This window comes from Balearica regulorum, chromosome 26 (assembly GCF_011004875.1).
Source record: "Balearica regulorum gibbericeps isolate bBalReg1 chromosome 26, bBalReg1.pri, whole genome shotgun sequence".
Classification (NCBI taxonomy): Eukaryota; Metazoa; Chordata; class Aves; order Gruiformes; family Gruidae; genus Balearica; species Balearica regulorum.
Genome location: NC_046209.1, coordinates 3,836,232 through 3,851,557, shown reverse-complemented (window position 1 = coordinate 3,851,557; position 15,326 = coordinate 3,836,232). Strand labels below are relative to the sequence as shown.

Below are 15,326 nucleotides of genomic sequence, written 5' to 3'. Positions count from 1 at the left end.
TACAAGCCCCAGCATGCATTTCGCCGCGTGGGCACGTGCCAGCATGCTCCTCCCTCGGGGGCGTTAAGCCAATCTGATCCCGTACAAGTTGGGAACGCGCAGCCAATCAGCGCCCATTGTGGAGAGGGTGAGGCCTTGAAGGCGCGAGGCAGTCGGAGGTGTGAGGGCGGCGGCCATGGCGGCTGCGGGAGGGCGCGGTGGGAGAGTCCCGGCCGTCGCTGCCCTGAGGCTGGCCCTGCTCCTCGGGACCGCGCTGGCCTCTGCCCGGGCCACGGTGTATTACCAGGAGCAGTTTCTGGATGGAGGTTGGGTGAGGGTAAAGGGGGGGGGGGGCGTTGCCGGTAACGGCTGTGTGAGCTGTTGGGGTGGGAGGCCTCCTCACCGTACCGTGCTCACTGACCCTGCTCTTGTGTTGTTGCTGGTGCTGGCTGTGTGGGACAGCCAACTGGCAGAAGAGGTGGATGAATTCTGAGTACAAGGCAGATTTTGGGAAGTTTAAACTCACTGCAGGCAAATTTTATGGAGATCCAGTGCGAGATAAAGGTATGTGGGTTTTGTTATAAGTATGCTATGGAAACCATTTTGAGAGTTGAGGATTTGCCTCTATAGATGTGCTGTCCATGGCAATGAAAGTATTTTTTTTCTTTTCAAATAGAGAAACATGCAAGTTTGGATATTCTACTAATATCTTTACAGGTCTGCAGACTACTGAAAATTCTAAATTTTATGCTATCTCCTCACGATTTAAACCATTCAGTAACAAAGGGAAGACGCTGGTCATTCAGTATACTGTGAAACATGAGCAAAGGATAGATTGTGGTGGGGGATATGTTAAGATTTTTTCCTCAAACTTGGATCAGAAGAAACTAAGTGGAGATTCACATTATTATATCATGTTTGGTGAGTTTATAGCTATTTCTGCATTGCTAAAATACCGTCAGTGCTGTTGTGCACCTTTTCAAGGATGACTGTAGAAATGGTAGAAAAAACATAAAGGAAGGCTGCCTTAAAAAAAAAAAAGGATGTTGTGTCTGTAAGGAGTTAGCTCTTCTATGCTTGAGAGATCTCTAAATATGCATTAACAAAATACATATTTATGCAAACATTCTGAGCTGATTTGAAGGACATAACTGAAAATTATTTGAGTGAGCTTAGAATAAAAGTAGTTGTTCAGCAGGATTATTTTTTTAAGACCTTTAACTGAAACAAAATACTGTAGGCCATTATCTGCCCTTATAAACTTGTATGTTGTTCCCAGTGACTTAGTGAAACTTGTATATTTATACGTCAAAGTGAAATTTGTCATTAGTTATCTAATATAATGACATAGTCATTGAGCTTGTGCCATAGATAACTTTTCTTTTCCCTGGAATTTTGTTTTCTGGGTTTAGTTCTGTAACAGAACTAAAGGAATGGAATACATCAAAATACATGGTATGGGAAAGATGCCTAGCAGTATTAGAAGGAAAATGTAATCAATCTGTATTTTTCTGCAAAGAAGTTAAGGATACAAAGCACGTTGTCTCTTTGTAGGGCCAGATATTTGTGGATCTGAGACAAAGAAAGTCCATGTTATTTTAAATTACAAGAATAAACCCCATCCAATCAAGAAACCAATCAGATGCAAGGTAAATACACATTTCAAAGATACATAAACTTTAAAATAAACAAGTTATAGGGATATTAGAAAGAAAGCAAACAAAAAACCCCAAACAACTATTGCAAACATCTATCACCTTTGAGAAGTTCTATTTTTCATCATATCTTAAAAGTCGTATTAATTTTGGGACCTCAGATATTTCTTAATTTATGGTATGTTTGCACTTTAATGATTATATTCATAACACTTGATACTCATACAGGGCAGAACAAGGTCACAAGGGTGCAGTATGCTATTAAGACATGTATGTCTTTGTGTTTCTTAATTGTAACTTTAATTCCACAATTTCTAGTGAGAGAGTGTTTTCTTGTGATGTAAATGTAAGACTCTGGCTATATTTTCAATAGTTTTGCTTTTAACCTATGTGTAAGCCTTCTTATGTGCCTTTGCCAAAGTTATTTGTAACCCAAATAGCTAGTATTTGACATTAACTAAAATCATTACCATATCTGATACTGTTTTCAACCTTGACACATCCTTTTGCCAATGAGATACAGACTGTTTTCTTGCAACCGTTCAGTTTTGTTTAGAGATCTAGATGGGAGGACTGAAAAAATATGAGAAAAATGTCATTAATTAAATTTTTCCCCCTCTAGGAGACTTTGGAAATTATTTTTTTCTTAGTACTGCCTATGAAAAATCCATTAGAAATTAGTATTATAATTCTGGTGCGAGGCATTTCCTAAGACCTATATTTAAGGTTCTTAGAAAATTTTCCTTGCTTTCCTTAAAACCCAGGTTGATGGATATACACATCTATACACTTTGATTATAAGGCCAGATCAGACTTACGAAGTAAAAATTGATAATGAAATGGTTGAATCTGGCAACTTAGAAGATGATTTAGATTTTTTGCCACGGAGGAAAATTAACGACCCAACAGTGAGGAAACCCACTGACTGGGATGATCGAATCCAAATTGATGATCCAAATGACATCAAACCTGAGGTAACTTGCTCTCCTTATTCTGCATTACTGGATTATTTCACTTCTACTGAATACATGTTGGATATAGTTGAATTATGAATTAGTTTTGCTTTTTAATCTTCCTGTGTATTTTTTTTAAAGGATTGGGATGAACCTGAATACATTATGGACACTAGTGCTGAGAAACCTGAAGATTGGGATGATGCCATGAATGGAGAATGGCGTTATCCTATGGTCAAGAATCCTCTATACAGAGTATAAATTATCTCCTAATCCTAGTTATGGATAACACTTTAAGCAACTTTTATTTGCCTGACTGTATTCAGAACATACGATTTATCCTAGGGGGAATGGAAACCAAGGCAGATTGATAACCCAAATTATAGAGGAGTTTGGCCTCATCCACAGATCGACAATCCAAATTACTCGCCAGATTTTAGTATCTACAGCTATGAAAATATTAGTGTCATTGGACTAGATATCTGGCAGGTGAGATGCCTTTACTGGGAAATAAAGAACTTTTTTCTCTCACTGAGTATAGAGCAACCTGTCTACCCTTTGCATATAAACATTATCTACGGGTGTGGGATGTTAGGGACCTATGTCTTTAACTTGCTCTTATTAAATATATGTACAAAATGGAAAAATCTGTAACACACAGTGATCTTCTGTTGCAGTTATTGTTTGGATAATAATCATCTATGGTAAGTGAGGGGCCTAAACTTGTGTGAGTTTTGTAAAGTATGACTTATTCCACCTGACCCGAGGTGTGCTACTGAGGCTTCAAGCAGCTCAGTTACTCCTGACTACCCAAAGATTAATGAGGAGGACACTGCTCTCTGGGGTGCCTCTGAGATCTTCCTCTGTCTCAGGTTTCTCAACTAGCCAGTGATGAGACTTAAAACTTCTGGAAGAGCAGTGCCTAAAGTTAAAACAAGTTCTTGAAAACAGTTGTCCAAAAAGAGAGAATTTTTCATCAAATTCTGTGAAAATCTACAGGGTTCTTAACATGATTACTCTATATTGAATATATGATACAAACATATTGTTAAAAAAAAGAGATGAAAACTTGTAAGAAAGCAAAGAGGCATCCTCATTATTTTCCCTATTCCTTTGAAGGTGAGAGCTGGCACAATTTTTGACAACTTCTTGATAACAGATGATGAGGTTTATGCAGAAGACTTTGGAGATGAAACATGGGGAGAGACAAAGGTAACATGAAATTCTTGTGTCTGTTTTGGTTATTACCCCATTTTAAAAATCCCCTGTCTAATCTGATCAAGAACCTATTGGTGCACAAAAATGAAATCTTAATATTAGGGTCCTGAAAAGGAAATGAACATAAAGCAGACTGAGGAAGAGCAGGAGAGAGAGAGGCTTACAGAAGAAAAATATTTTGAGCAACGTTTTAAGAAAAAGCTAGAGAGAAAAAAAGAATCTGGAAAGGATAGAGCAGTGCGAAATGCTATCGAGAAGGAAGAGTTTTAATTGTTACTTGAAAGAAGTTCAAGGTTATTTTCATTTAATTCACTTCATGATTTTTTTCACTTAAAGATTTTGATATTTTGTTAACAGCTTGTTGAAGTCTATACCAATAGAGTTGTATTAAAACAGGTTTTTTTGAAAAATTCAACTTTGAATTTTGTGACAAGTTTCAGTTATTTTTAATAAAAATACCGTAACATAGTTAAATTCTCTATAGAAAACATTAATTTTATTAACTGTATCTTAACACTGCTAAAATGTATGAAAACCACCTGTAATAAAGCACTAGGTTTTGGAACTGTTTTACCCTTTTATGGTTTAATATTAAATGTAAAATTCATGCTCCTTTTTTGTTGAGGAAATATTGTAATAAGCTTTTTATGATATTTCATTAAAGGGTTCAGCATGTCAAGTATGTGAAATGGTTCACAACATACTTCAAATGAAGGAGATAAGCTTTGCTAAGCTTCTGTAGTAATTGTGCCCCTGTCAGATTTTCCTGGATTATCACAGTCGCGTAGCTGCTACGAACGCACCGTGGCTATTCGTGGCTTTTCTGCCATTGCTTCTCTGCTGGCCGAATGTTCTAGCTCTGTCTCCATTGGGGAACCTGAGTGCCAGTAGTCTGTCCATCCACAAATCTGTCCTTAGAGGTTTAAATGTATTCAGACATTTTTTTTTCCCCTTCAAAAATCTGAAATGAATACGTACAGTGCCTGAAAGCTGTCTTAAAATATGATTTTTCTGATTGGTGGGGGAGGAGGAATTTGAAACAGTGAATGATGTGCCTATTTTTGTCTGACCTGTCTTGTAACTTCAGTCACTTCCTTCATCCCTTTGTGTGTCCTTCTGCTCTGCTGCGTTTCCTTCCCTTCCCCGAGAACTAATGCTATAAATTTAGCAAAAACTGAAGCCAGACTTCCAGAGCCATTTGGTTTGCATTTACCTCTAGGCTAGGCCTAGCCTGGCTGAGAAGGTTTTGTGTGGTGAGATAGGGAGTGGGAGGATCTGTAGGAGCCCTGGGTGCAGCCAGCTCAGTTTCTAGACTGGAGCAATGGAGGTCAAATTCTTTTGCTTCTGCTTGTTCCCTGTAAAACAATTCCAATGACACAATGGGGTGAAGAACGTAAAGCTATTGAAATACACTGTAATGACAGTCGCCTTTTACTTTTTTTCCTAAATGTATTGCTGTTGATTTAGCTTTTATATGACCACAATGATTCAGCCTCGTTCAGGTTGCTGTTTGGTATTTATACATTCCAGGCTAGGCTTTGTCAACTTTATTATTTAATGTTGAATATTTGATCATAAACCAGAGGAAGCTTTATTTGGTGAAGTCTGTTTTGACAAGGTTTAGTGTAATGAAGTAAAATAACTAGGTTTGTCCAGAAGAAAGTTGGATGCAGATCAACCAGCTAAAAGGTCGATGAGTGCCTTGACTCAGTCACCTGGAAGAATATTCCACAGGACAGCTGCAGTCTTCCCTAGACCTACTTTGTCCGTAGCGTAGGTAGGTTGCTGCCAGCTTCCTTTGAGGCAGCGGGAGGAGAGCCTTGTCTGGCAGCAGAGAGCCTGCGGGAAGCAGGGGCTGAGCTGCAGCAGGACGGCACGGCGAGCGCAGCCCCGGCTCGCTGGGGTGGGGAACAGCTGCCGGGCACAGATAAGCCGTGGCCGCTTTGTTCCCGGGTCAAACGCCTCTTCTGAGCCGCCCGACCAAGTCGCGGTTAGCGGCGGCCCAGCAGCCCCCGGCCCCCGCCTGCCGAGGCCAGACTGACCGGGGCCGCGCGGTGCCAGGCGCAGCCGGGCCGTCCCCCGGCCTCCCGCCGCCGCTCGCCCCGCCTTCCCCCCGCCCCGGCCGCTGCCCGAATCAGTGGGAGGAAGATGGCGGCGCTCATCCCCCCCAGCCAGCAGGTAACCGGCCCGGCCCGACTCTGCCGGGGAGCAGCTGAGGGGAGATGCGACCCTCTGGCCCCGGCAGTTGAGCGCCGATCGGGGGCGGAGGGAGCGGGCCCTCCCCGGTGCGGGTTCCCCCTCCGGCAGGCGGGTGCATCCGGGGCCGGGTCGGCGCTGGGGCATAGGCCCTGCCTCTCCCCGCGGCCGAGGGGTGGCTCGGCCCGAGGCGGGGGAGAGGGTGGGTGCGCGGCGGGGAGCGGGCCCCGGGCGGGGCCGAGGGGGGGCGAGCAGCCCCCGGCTGTCCCCCGCCGTTGGGCCGGGGCTGAGCCTCCCGGGGGCAGGCGCTGGCCGGTTCTGGGGGGGCACAAAAGGCGCTGGCGCCCTCCCCTTGTGGAGGCCCCGAGCTGCCCCCCTGGGGAAGGGGCAGGGCAGCACTGAGGCTTTCCGAACGCTTCTCCTCCCTGAGCTGCAGGTCCTGGCTTTGAGCTGCGGGGATTACAGCGGTCCGGTGGTCTGAGTCCGGGGCTGGGCTGCAGGAGGGCTGGGGCTCCGCTCTCTGCTCGGGACCCCGACTCCGGGCATGTCACCCTGTTTTCCTGTTTGTAACACGGGGTTAAAGCCGCCTTCAGCTGTTGGGGTGTCATGACTGTGCTTAATATTTGGGAGATGCATAAGTAGCATAGCCATAGGCGCGGGTAGACCATTGAAGGACTCGGTGCGTAGGAATGAGCAGGAGGTTTTTACCCGTCAGCAGGAGAACGAGCCTTCTGCAGGGGCGTGGAGGACCCTGAACCTTGGAGCTTGTCTCACACAAGGGGAGCGTGGCATGTCTCTGGGAAGAGGCTGTTTCCAGCTCAGGTTTAGTGTTTGGGATCCTTGGGTAGATTATTGTTGTTACAGGTTTTTTGATTGATTACTCACCCAGATAATTTAAACCCAAACAGCGTGATCACTGTTTATTCTTTCCCATACTCCTATGAAGATGGGCAGTTTGTTTACTTACTTGAAAACAAAAGAAAAACAATACCACCACTCCCCAGTGCCTTGAAATTAAAGTGATTTTCTACACTTGTGGCTAGGCCAGTCAGGAATTCAGAACAACTGCTATTGGTAGTTCAAATTTTTTTTAAATATATCTATTTCCTTTTAATAATGGACTTTTATTTGCAATACTCTGAAAATTTATCTCTCAACGGAGTTATGCGATGCTTGGGTAATATGTAATTTGCTGTGCATGTTTTTAAGAGACCGCAGTACTTTTTAGCTTCTGATAGCAGTAGGAGTCCAGATTAATGTCTGTTTAATTAAATGAACATGTTCAGAAACATCTGAAAACATTCGTGCCCGTACAAACTGTTATCAAGTTTTCAAGTGATGTGGTGCAAAATATATATATAAAATAAACTCTGGACTTGAAAGAGTTCGTTGTTGTGGAACTTCTACAGTACATTGGTAAAAATGTATCAAATATTTGTTATACTAGGAATCCTACTTCTGTAGTGGTGGTTAAATTCTAATTGATATTTGAGAGACTGGCATCAATGGTATTTTATATCACATTATGTTGAGAGAAAAAGGGCCACGTGCTGTGAACAGATCAGTTGTTTTGACATATTTTTCAGCTAATTCAATGGAAGCGTAATAGTTTTAAAACTTCTTTTTCTGTATTGAACTGTCAAGAATAATCGAGCTGTAATCAGGGCAGTAAACAGAATTTCCCTTGAAATTAATAAACTTCGTCTTTTAATAGCCTCAATTTCATGATTACTATAGAGATATGGGCTAGTTATAAGAAATGCCAGAAATGGTCTTTAAAGGAATAGGAGAGGTTACATGTGCTGTAATGTTGAAGCATGGTCACTCAGAAAGAGATAAAATAAGAATATTGGTATCAACATATTAGGAGCTATAAACAATATGGGTAATTCAAGCATGTGAAAGTGTTTAATCATGTTCTCATAAATTAATTTTATTATGGTTCTATTGTTCTATGTAGTGATGTTTTTATGAAAGAGAGTTTAGATATCTAACTAAAACATTTTGTTAAATGCAAACTATTTAACAGGTTTCAGCTGTCTTTGTTTCAACTGGCTATCCATAAAACCAGTTGAAGAACAAGCATGTAAAATCAGTTCTTGGAGTTAAAACATCAACTGAAACTGGATTTGATTTATCTTTGATAACTTTCTTTTCTCGAATATTTGATCACCTTATCAGTGGTCTTTCCACTGTGCCAGGCATGTTCAACCTGCAGCCTCTGGAGGTTATGGAGAGTTACCTTAGAGATGTTGGGACAGCACAGATTGTTTTGTAGCTCAGTCTTCTGAGGTGACTCAGGATACTTGGCAAGTAGAGTAAGGGCAAAGGTAATCTTTCTGGGGCGGCAGCAGCCTTCTTTTGGCTCTCATCTTTGTGGGATGCCTTGTTTTTTTCCCCTTTCACAGTACCTATTTTCATCCATCATATGATGTGACGAGAGTGGCTGAAAGAAAATTGTGAAACAGGAGTACACTGGGGAAAATAATTCACCTGATCCAAAGTTCTTTGTGGCCCTGAGATGACCTCAGGAAAGAGGGCTGCTAGGAAATGGCTTTATTAATTGTTCTGGTGGCAGCAGCTTACGCCTGCCTCTTTTCCAGACCTGTGTTAAGGGACATGGAGACGTATCCGTGTATGTGTGCGGCGTACCACAGATGCAGCGTACCAGATCGGCTGTGAGAGTGCAAGTTCAAGACTTGAACTTCAAATTTGTACAGAAAATCAACTGAGAGATCAAACAACAAGGCACCAGGGTTCTGAAGTGTCTGGGAGACAATGTTGGTTATAGATGATGTTTTGGGGAATATGAAGTAGGCACAGAAAACAGAGGGCTGTTAAACTGTAAGCAAACTGAACCACTGTATAACAGGTTATATCCTTTGACCACTCATCAACTGCAAACTCTTTTCTTCTGAATTCCAGTATTGACACCGTGTTGCGTAGGTTCTTCATCAGATGCCATCAGGTTACCGAATTCTCTTGAATGATAGTGAGGTAGTCACGTGTGGTGACAGCTAGATAGGCAGCTATGCTATTTTTATAACTTGAGCCCATTTTGTCTGGTCTACTTTGTCACAGAGATGCAGTCATTTAGGTAAACTGGTCAGAGAGGCTTAGTCTTTTTAAAATTCTGCAAGTAGAGAATTGAGTGATGAAGTGCTTTCCAGCAGCACTTGGATGAATATGTGCTGTAGAAGAAGCTTCACAGCATTTAAGCACATCACCCTGGATTCCTGCCACCTCTGTCAGGTAAGTCAGCTGTATGTCATGGCTGACAATATCAAATGAGGATGACAAGAATGTCTGGTGATGGGATGAGATCACTCAGTACTGCTGCTGGAGTGGTTTGCTCTGTATCTTGGTATGAATCCGGTCTCTACGTGCTCTAGGATACTCCCCAAATTAGAGGAGCTTGTAGCTGGTCTTTGGCTAACTTCTCTGTGCCTTCTGGTAAATGAGATAAATAGTTTGGTGATAGTTGGCTAAAGCACACTAGATTTTATTCAGAGTTGGACAGACCATTTCCTACTTCCACCTTTTCTCTGAATGATGTGTTTCCTACTTTGGACAGGAATGCAGTGCTTATCTCTGCTGGTCGTTTACGAGCCAGCAAAAAGCTGAGTCAGATTTATGAGTTACGGTTGCAGCCGCCTTCTTCTAAACCTCCTGTCTAGCTTCTGGAAGAGCAAGAGCTTCTAGCGGGTACTGGTGTTGGAGAATGCAGTGGCTTATTTTGTTGATGGATATAAGCGAAGTACATTTAAGATGCTTAGGAAACTCTTCTGAAAATACGTGATCTTTCTCACCAAGTAGAACTAATGATCTTCAAAGAGTCGATGTTTGCTTGTGTTTAGTTAATAGGGTTTAGTTACTTTGGATAGCTCCTTAAATTAAGATTTGGCATGTTTTTATTGTAAACTTACAGGAAGATTCTATTCTCTTTGTGTCAAATAAAATTTGATGCTCTCCACTGGTCTTTTCTTTCATCGTATTTCTGTCTCCCTTCCCCTGAGCGTAGGCAGAACATCTGGAAATCCATGTGGATGACAAGGAGGTGACATACCAGTGATCAGAGTTAGCGTGAAATAATCATTTGTCAGGTATCTGACTTATGTCCTGTAGGTGGAGAGCGGTTGTCCCAAGCAGCCTTTGGGAGATTTCAACACCTCTGTGCCTCTCTCGGTCATTAAACTGTATTTATTGGGTTCTTTTGTTGCTTGTTTTTTAAGGCCTTTGGCTGTTCTGAGGGGTGACATGTTTGAGACTGGATTGTAACGTTTTTTCTCTTGGCTTTGAGGCCGGAGAACGGTGTGGAGGTGTAGCCTGCACATGGCTAGAAGTCGTGTGGCGATTGTAGGAGACAAGTGAGAAGATGGGTGTTGGGGCTTCTGCCTGTTTTGGTATTTCAGTTCCCAGTTGCTTGGAACATCAGCAAGAGGGAAGAGGAATCTGCTTGTTTAGTACACCAAAAAGGCAGGGCCTACCTTTGTGTCTGCTGCTTTGGTGTAATGTGGTGATAACACCAAGTTGAAATCTTCAAACAACATTGTCAGGGAATTGTGACATTTGTTAATTAACCATTCATTCTATCTTTTGCTTACTCTGTTTCAGTTTAAGATCCTAGTCCTGAAAATGCATAAACATGGGTATATTTTGATACCAGGGCTCTGTCTCTGTGTGTGTATATAATTGTTTGCCAAAAATAGTTCATATGTATATATACGGTACAGGAGGTAGTCAAGTCAGCATTATGTTGAAAACTCTGCCTTTGATATCCGTAGTTCTCAAACTGTGTGATCTGAAATATTTTGGCAAGTAGTTCAAAGCTGTTCTACAAAACCTTATTACCATATAGTGTTGTTAACTAACTGTGGGAGTATAAGTGCAAATGCTAGTGATTAAGAAGTTTTAAGAGGTGACAGTAGTCTGTTGGCTGCAAGTTTTGGGGGATCACTGTTATCCACACTTAGATATCAAGTATCCAGTTTGGGACACAGCAAATTAACATACCGTTTTATATTTTTGATAGAAGTAATACCAAAAGTACTATATGCTTCTTTTTCTGTCAGTCCCTAAAGGTGGGCTATCTGTGATTGCAGTTCATTCTTTGTTTTCTTAATGTCTGTCTTGTTTTTCAGTTTTCTACTGGGAATCCATTATATGAAACTTATTACAAACAGGTAGGTTCTTAAAAAAGAATTTAAAAACAAAGTGCAATTTCCTCTTCTCCAAGATTTCTGTCTTTCCTTTTCCCATCGCAGTGCTAAACTTCTGTAAATTCTCTCTGCTGAGCAGTAATGCACGCTTGTATAACTCCTTTTGACCTAGAGACAAGAGACGTTTCATTTCTTATCTCTGCTTTCATGAGGCTTCAGTTGAATGTGAATTTTTATCTTTCAGGTAGATCCAACATATACGGGGAGAGTTGGGGCAAGTGAAGCTGCGCTGTTTCTTAAAAAATCTGGTCTCTCTGATATTATCCTTGGAAAAGTAAGTTGAAGGAATTAGATAATGCAGTAATTATCTGTATACTTGCTTAAGTGCAGCTTGAGCTGAAGGGGTTTGCAAAAAAGGAATTTGATGGAATGCAAATCAGATCTTTTGAACGTTAGGTTAACCACAGATTGGTAATAGCTCCAAGGTATTGTTCTGACTTTCATAGGAATCTAAAAGGAAAAAATTGTCTTTCATGTAACGTTTTTGTTGTTAACTTGAGAATTAAATAACATTCTATGTCATAACTTCAGAGCTGCAATGAACAGTTCAAGAAGGCATACAGTGTGAACTGTTGAGCTAAGTTTTATTTTAAAATCACAACGGCTTTTATTTTGTATCTCCACAGATATGGGATTTGGCTGACCCGGAGGGTAAAGGATACTTGGATAAACAGGTAAATAAAATGTGCCTGTAGACCTCTTATGTTACCTTCCACAGATTAGCCTTGTTTCAAGAAAACCCTGATATCCATAGGAGTTATGCTTAGTGGAGTTTTTAGAGTTTTCTAAAGTTTTCATTTACAAGATGAGGTTTTTTTCCTAGCACTGCTTGTACCCAAGTATATTACTCAGTGAGACTGCTGGAGAAGTTTGGATCTATTCTTCTGTCCCTCTTTTGTTTTGTAAATAATCATTTGTGCATGATACATAGATACGTAGTCATTGAGTCTTCAACAAATACAAACTATGATTTTAAGATTTATTTTAGAAGTCTTTCTTGGATGAAAAAATATAACTAGCATTACTAAAAATGGCTTGCAATATCAAATACCAAGTTACTTGTACATATGGAGAATTTTTTTTTAAACATTGGGATAGTTGTGACTGTGCAGTTAACTGAATGGGGGTGTATATGAAGAATACAGAGAAACTGTCCAGGCAGCCAGGGATCAGGTTAGGAAAGCCAAAGCCCTGATAGAATTAAATCTGGCCAGGGATGTTAAGGATAACAAGAAAAGCTTCGATAGGTATGTTAGTGATAAAAGGAGGACGAGGGAAAATGTGGGTCCCCTCCGGAATGAAATGGGCGACCTGTTTACCCAGGATATGGAGAAGGCTGAGGTACTCAGTGACTTCTTTGCCTCAGTCTTCGCTGGCAAGTGCTTGAGCCACACTGCCCAGGTCACAGAAGGCAAAGGCAGGGACTGGGAGAATGCAGAACCACCCCCTGTAGGAGAAGATCAGGTTCGAGAGTATCTAAGGAACCTGAAGGTGCACAAGTCCATGGGGCCTGATGAGATGCATCCGTGGGTCTTGAGGGAACTGGCAGATGAAGTGGCCAGGCCACTCTCCATCATATTTGAGAAGTCCTGGCAGTCCAGAGAAGTTCCCACTGACTGGAAAAGGGGAAACAACCCCTATTTTTAAGAAGGGGAAAAAGGAAGACCCAGGGAACTACAGGCTGGTCAGTCACCTCCATGCCAGGCAAGATCATGGAGCAGATCCTCCTGGAGACTGTGCTCAGGCACATGGAAAATAAGGAGGTGGTTGATGACAGCCAACATGGCTTCACTAAGGGCAAATCATGCTTGACAAATTTGGTGGCCCTCTATGATGGGGTTACAGCATTGGTGGACAAGGGAAGAGCAACTGACAGGTAGATACCTGGACTTGTGCAAGGCATTTGACACTGTCCTGCAGGACATCTTTGTCTCTAAATTGGAGAGGCATGGATTCAATGAATGGACCACTTGGTGGATAAGGAATTGGCTGGATGTTTGCACTCAAAGAGTTGTGGTCAACAGCTCGATGTCCAAGTGGAGAACAGAGATGAGTGGTGTTCCTCAGGGGTCGGTACTGGGACCAGCACTGTTTAACATCTTTGTTGGCAACATGGACAATGGAATTGAGTGCACCCTCAGCAAGTTTGCCAATGACACCAAGCTGTGTGATGTGGTTGACGCGCTGGAGGGAAGGGATGCCGTCCAGAGGGACCTTGGCAGGCTGGAGAGGTGGGACTGTGCAAACTGCATGAAGTTCAACAAGGCCAAGTGCAAGGTCCTGCACGTGGGTCGGTGCAATCCCAAGCACAACTATAGGCTGGGCGAGGAATGGATTGAAAGCAGGCCCGAGGAGAAGGACTTGGGGGTATTGATTGATGAGAAGCTCAACATGAGCCGGCAGTGTGCGCTTGCACCCCAGAAAGCCAACCATGTCCTGGGCTGCATCAAAAGAGGTGTGACCAGCAGGTCGAGGAAGGTGATCCTGCCCCTCTACTCCGCTCTGGTGAGACCCCACCTGCAGTACTGCACCCAGCTCTGGGGGCCCCGGTACAGGAGAGCCATTGAGCTGTTGGAGCGAGTCCAGAGGAGGGCCACAAAGCTGATCAGAGGGATGGAGCACCTCTTCTATGAGGACAGGCTGAGAGAGTTGGGATTGTTCAGCCTGGAGAAGAGAAGGCTCCGGGGAGATCTAATTGTGGCCTTCCAGTACCTAAAGGCAACCTACAGGAAAGATGGTGAGGGACTGTTTATCAGGGAGTGTAGTGACAGGCCAAGGGGTAATGGGTTTAAGCTGAAGGAGGGTCGATTTAGATTAGATGTTAGAAAGAAATTCTTTACTGTGAAGGTGGTGAGGCACTGGAACAGGTTGCCCAGAGAGGTTGTGGAGGCCCCATCCCTGGAAGTGTTGAAGGCCAGGTTGGGTGAGGCTTTGGGCAACATGGTCTAGTGGAGGGTGTCCCTGCCCACAGCAGGGGTTTGGAACTACGTGATCTTTGAGGTCCCTTCCAACCCTAACCATTCAATGATTCTATGATGATTCTGTATAGCTGTTTCCTTTCTTTACTGAGTTGCACTTATGCAGTGTTAGTAAAAATTATAAATGAGTTATTGGAGACTGATTTAGACTGGTTGCTTTTTTTAATAGAAAACACTATTGTTTGTAGGGTTTCTATGTCGCGTTGCGCCTTGTAGCGTGTGCACAGAATGGCCATGATGTTAACCTGAGCAGTCTGAACTTGACTGTGCCACCTCCCAAATTTGTAAGTAATATATACCTAAATGTATGTGTGTGTTATATGAGAACTAAGGCTTCAGACGGAACGCTGGAATAATCTTCTGTTTCATAAATGTCATGGTTCTGAGACTTGGACTGCTCTCAAACTGTTCCTTAAGACAACTGCAGTCATGGCTGCCGTGATCCTGTCTTCCTGAGTAATATTCCTCCTTCCTGGACTGCAAAACCGATGCAAATTTAACTACAGTCAGCTTGTTCAGGAAGCCGATGTGGCTAAACTCTAAATTTATGAAAAAAGAAAAGGAAAAAAAAGAGATTATTTTTGGGTTAGGTCAACAGGAGTGAGTAGTAAAGGGCATGACTGCAGCTTTGCCTGCAGTAGCTGCTCTGCAAGCTCTTTTAGCTTGTCTTAGTTCCGTGTTCGGGTACCTGATGGCCTTATTGAGTGCTGTAATAGTATCAAATCAGTATGACTTTTTTTTTTATTTGGGCACATGTGCAGCCTTTTTTCCTGTTTTTCAGTGCAGTTAAGCTTCATGACTATAACTATCTCTTAAGGCAATTAGTAAGGATTAGAGACTGAAGTGTATTTTTTTTATATATCCATATAAATAAAAAATTCTTTAATTTTTAGCATGACACTAGCAGTCCTTTGCTGATCACACCACCTTCAACAGAGACCCACTGGGCTGTTAGGGTAAGTGTGAAAGACAATGCATTCCATCCATTCTTTAAAAGTAAATATTTTCCTTGTCTGCAGTTTTCCCAGTGAGATAACTTTGTATCAAATATAGTTCCCATTTCAGAAGTCCTTCCTTTCTGATGACAGACTTTTGCACAATAGAGAATATTGAGCTGTAGTTTTATAT

At 42.4% G+C, this 15,326-nt stretch overlaps 2 protein-coding genes across 15 annotated transcripts in view; both read left to right on the top strand.

Annotated features, from left to right (window-relative positions):
* The first annotated feature begins 13 nt into the window (after positions 1-13).
* CALR3 (calreticulin 3) lies at positions 14-4,771 on the top strand. Its single transcript, XM_075776270.1, has 10 exons — positions 14-27; positions 142-305; positions 442-543; positions 697-900; positions 1,534-1,628; positions 2,399-2,608; positions 2,729-2,842; positions 2,933-3,076; positions 3,707-3,799; positions 3,908-4,771. The coding sequence occupies exons 1-10, from the start codon at positions 14-16 to the stop codon at positions 4,073-4,075; spliced, it is 1,308 nt and encodes a 435-aa protein (XP_075632385.1). The 3' UTR covers positions 4,076-4,771.
* Positions 4,772-5,753: 982 nt separating this feature from the next.
* EPS15L1 (epidermal growth factor receptor pathway substrate 15 like 1) overlaps positions 5,754-15,326 on the top strand; it is a 48,103-nt gene continuing 38,530 nt past the window's right edge. For 2 of the 14 annotated variants that reach the window (XR_012832549.1, XM_075736393.1), the window contains exons 1-6: positions 5,806-5,983; positions 11,143-11,188; positions 11,409-11,494; positions 11,847-11,894; positions 14,387-14,482; positions 15,092-15,154. Coding sequence is in view for 9 of the 14 variants with exons in the window: in XM_075736393.1 (XP_075592508.1) it covers positions 5,954-5,983; positions 11,143-11,188; positions 11,409-11,494; positions 11,847-11,894; positions 14,387-14,482; positions 15,092-15,154 (369 nt within the window). In the remaining 5 variants the exon portion in view is untranslated. Of the gene's footprint in view, positions 5,984-10,235; positions 10,651-11,142; positions 11,189-11,404; positions 11,495-11,846; positions 11,895-14,386; positions 14,483-15,091; positions 15,155-15,326 lie in introns of those variants that run through there. The other 12 variants (XM_075736389.1, XM_075736390.1, XM_075736392.1 and 9 more) reach the window with 11 other exon arrangements.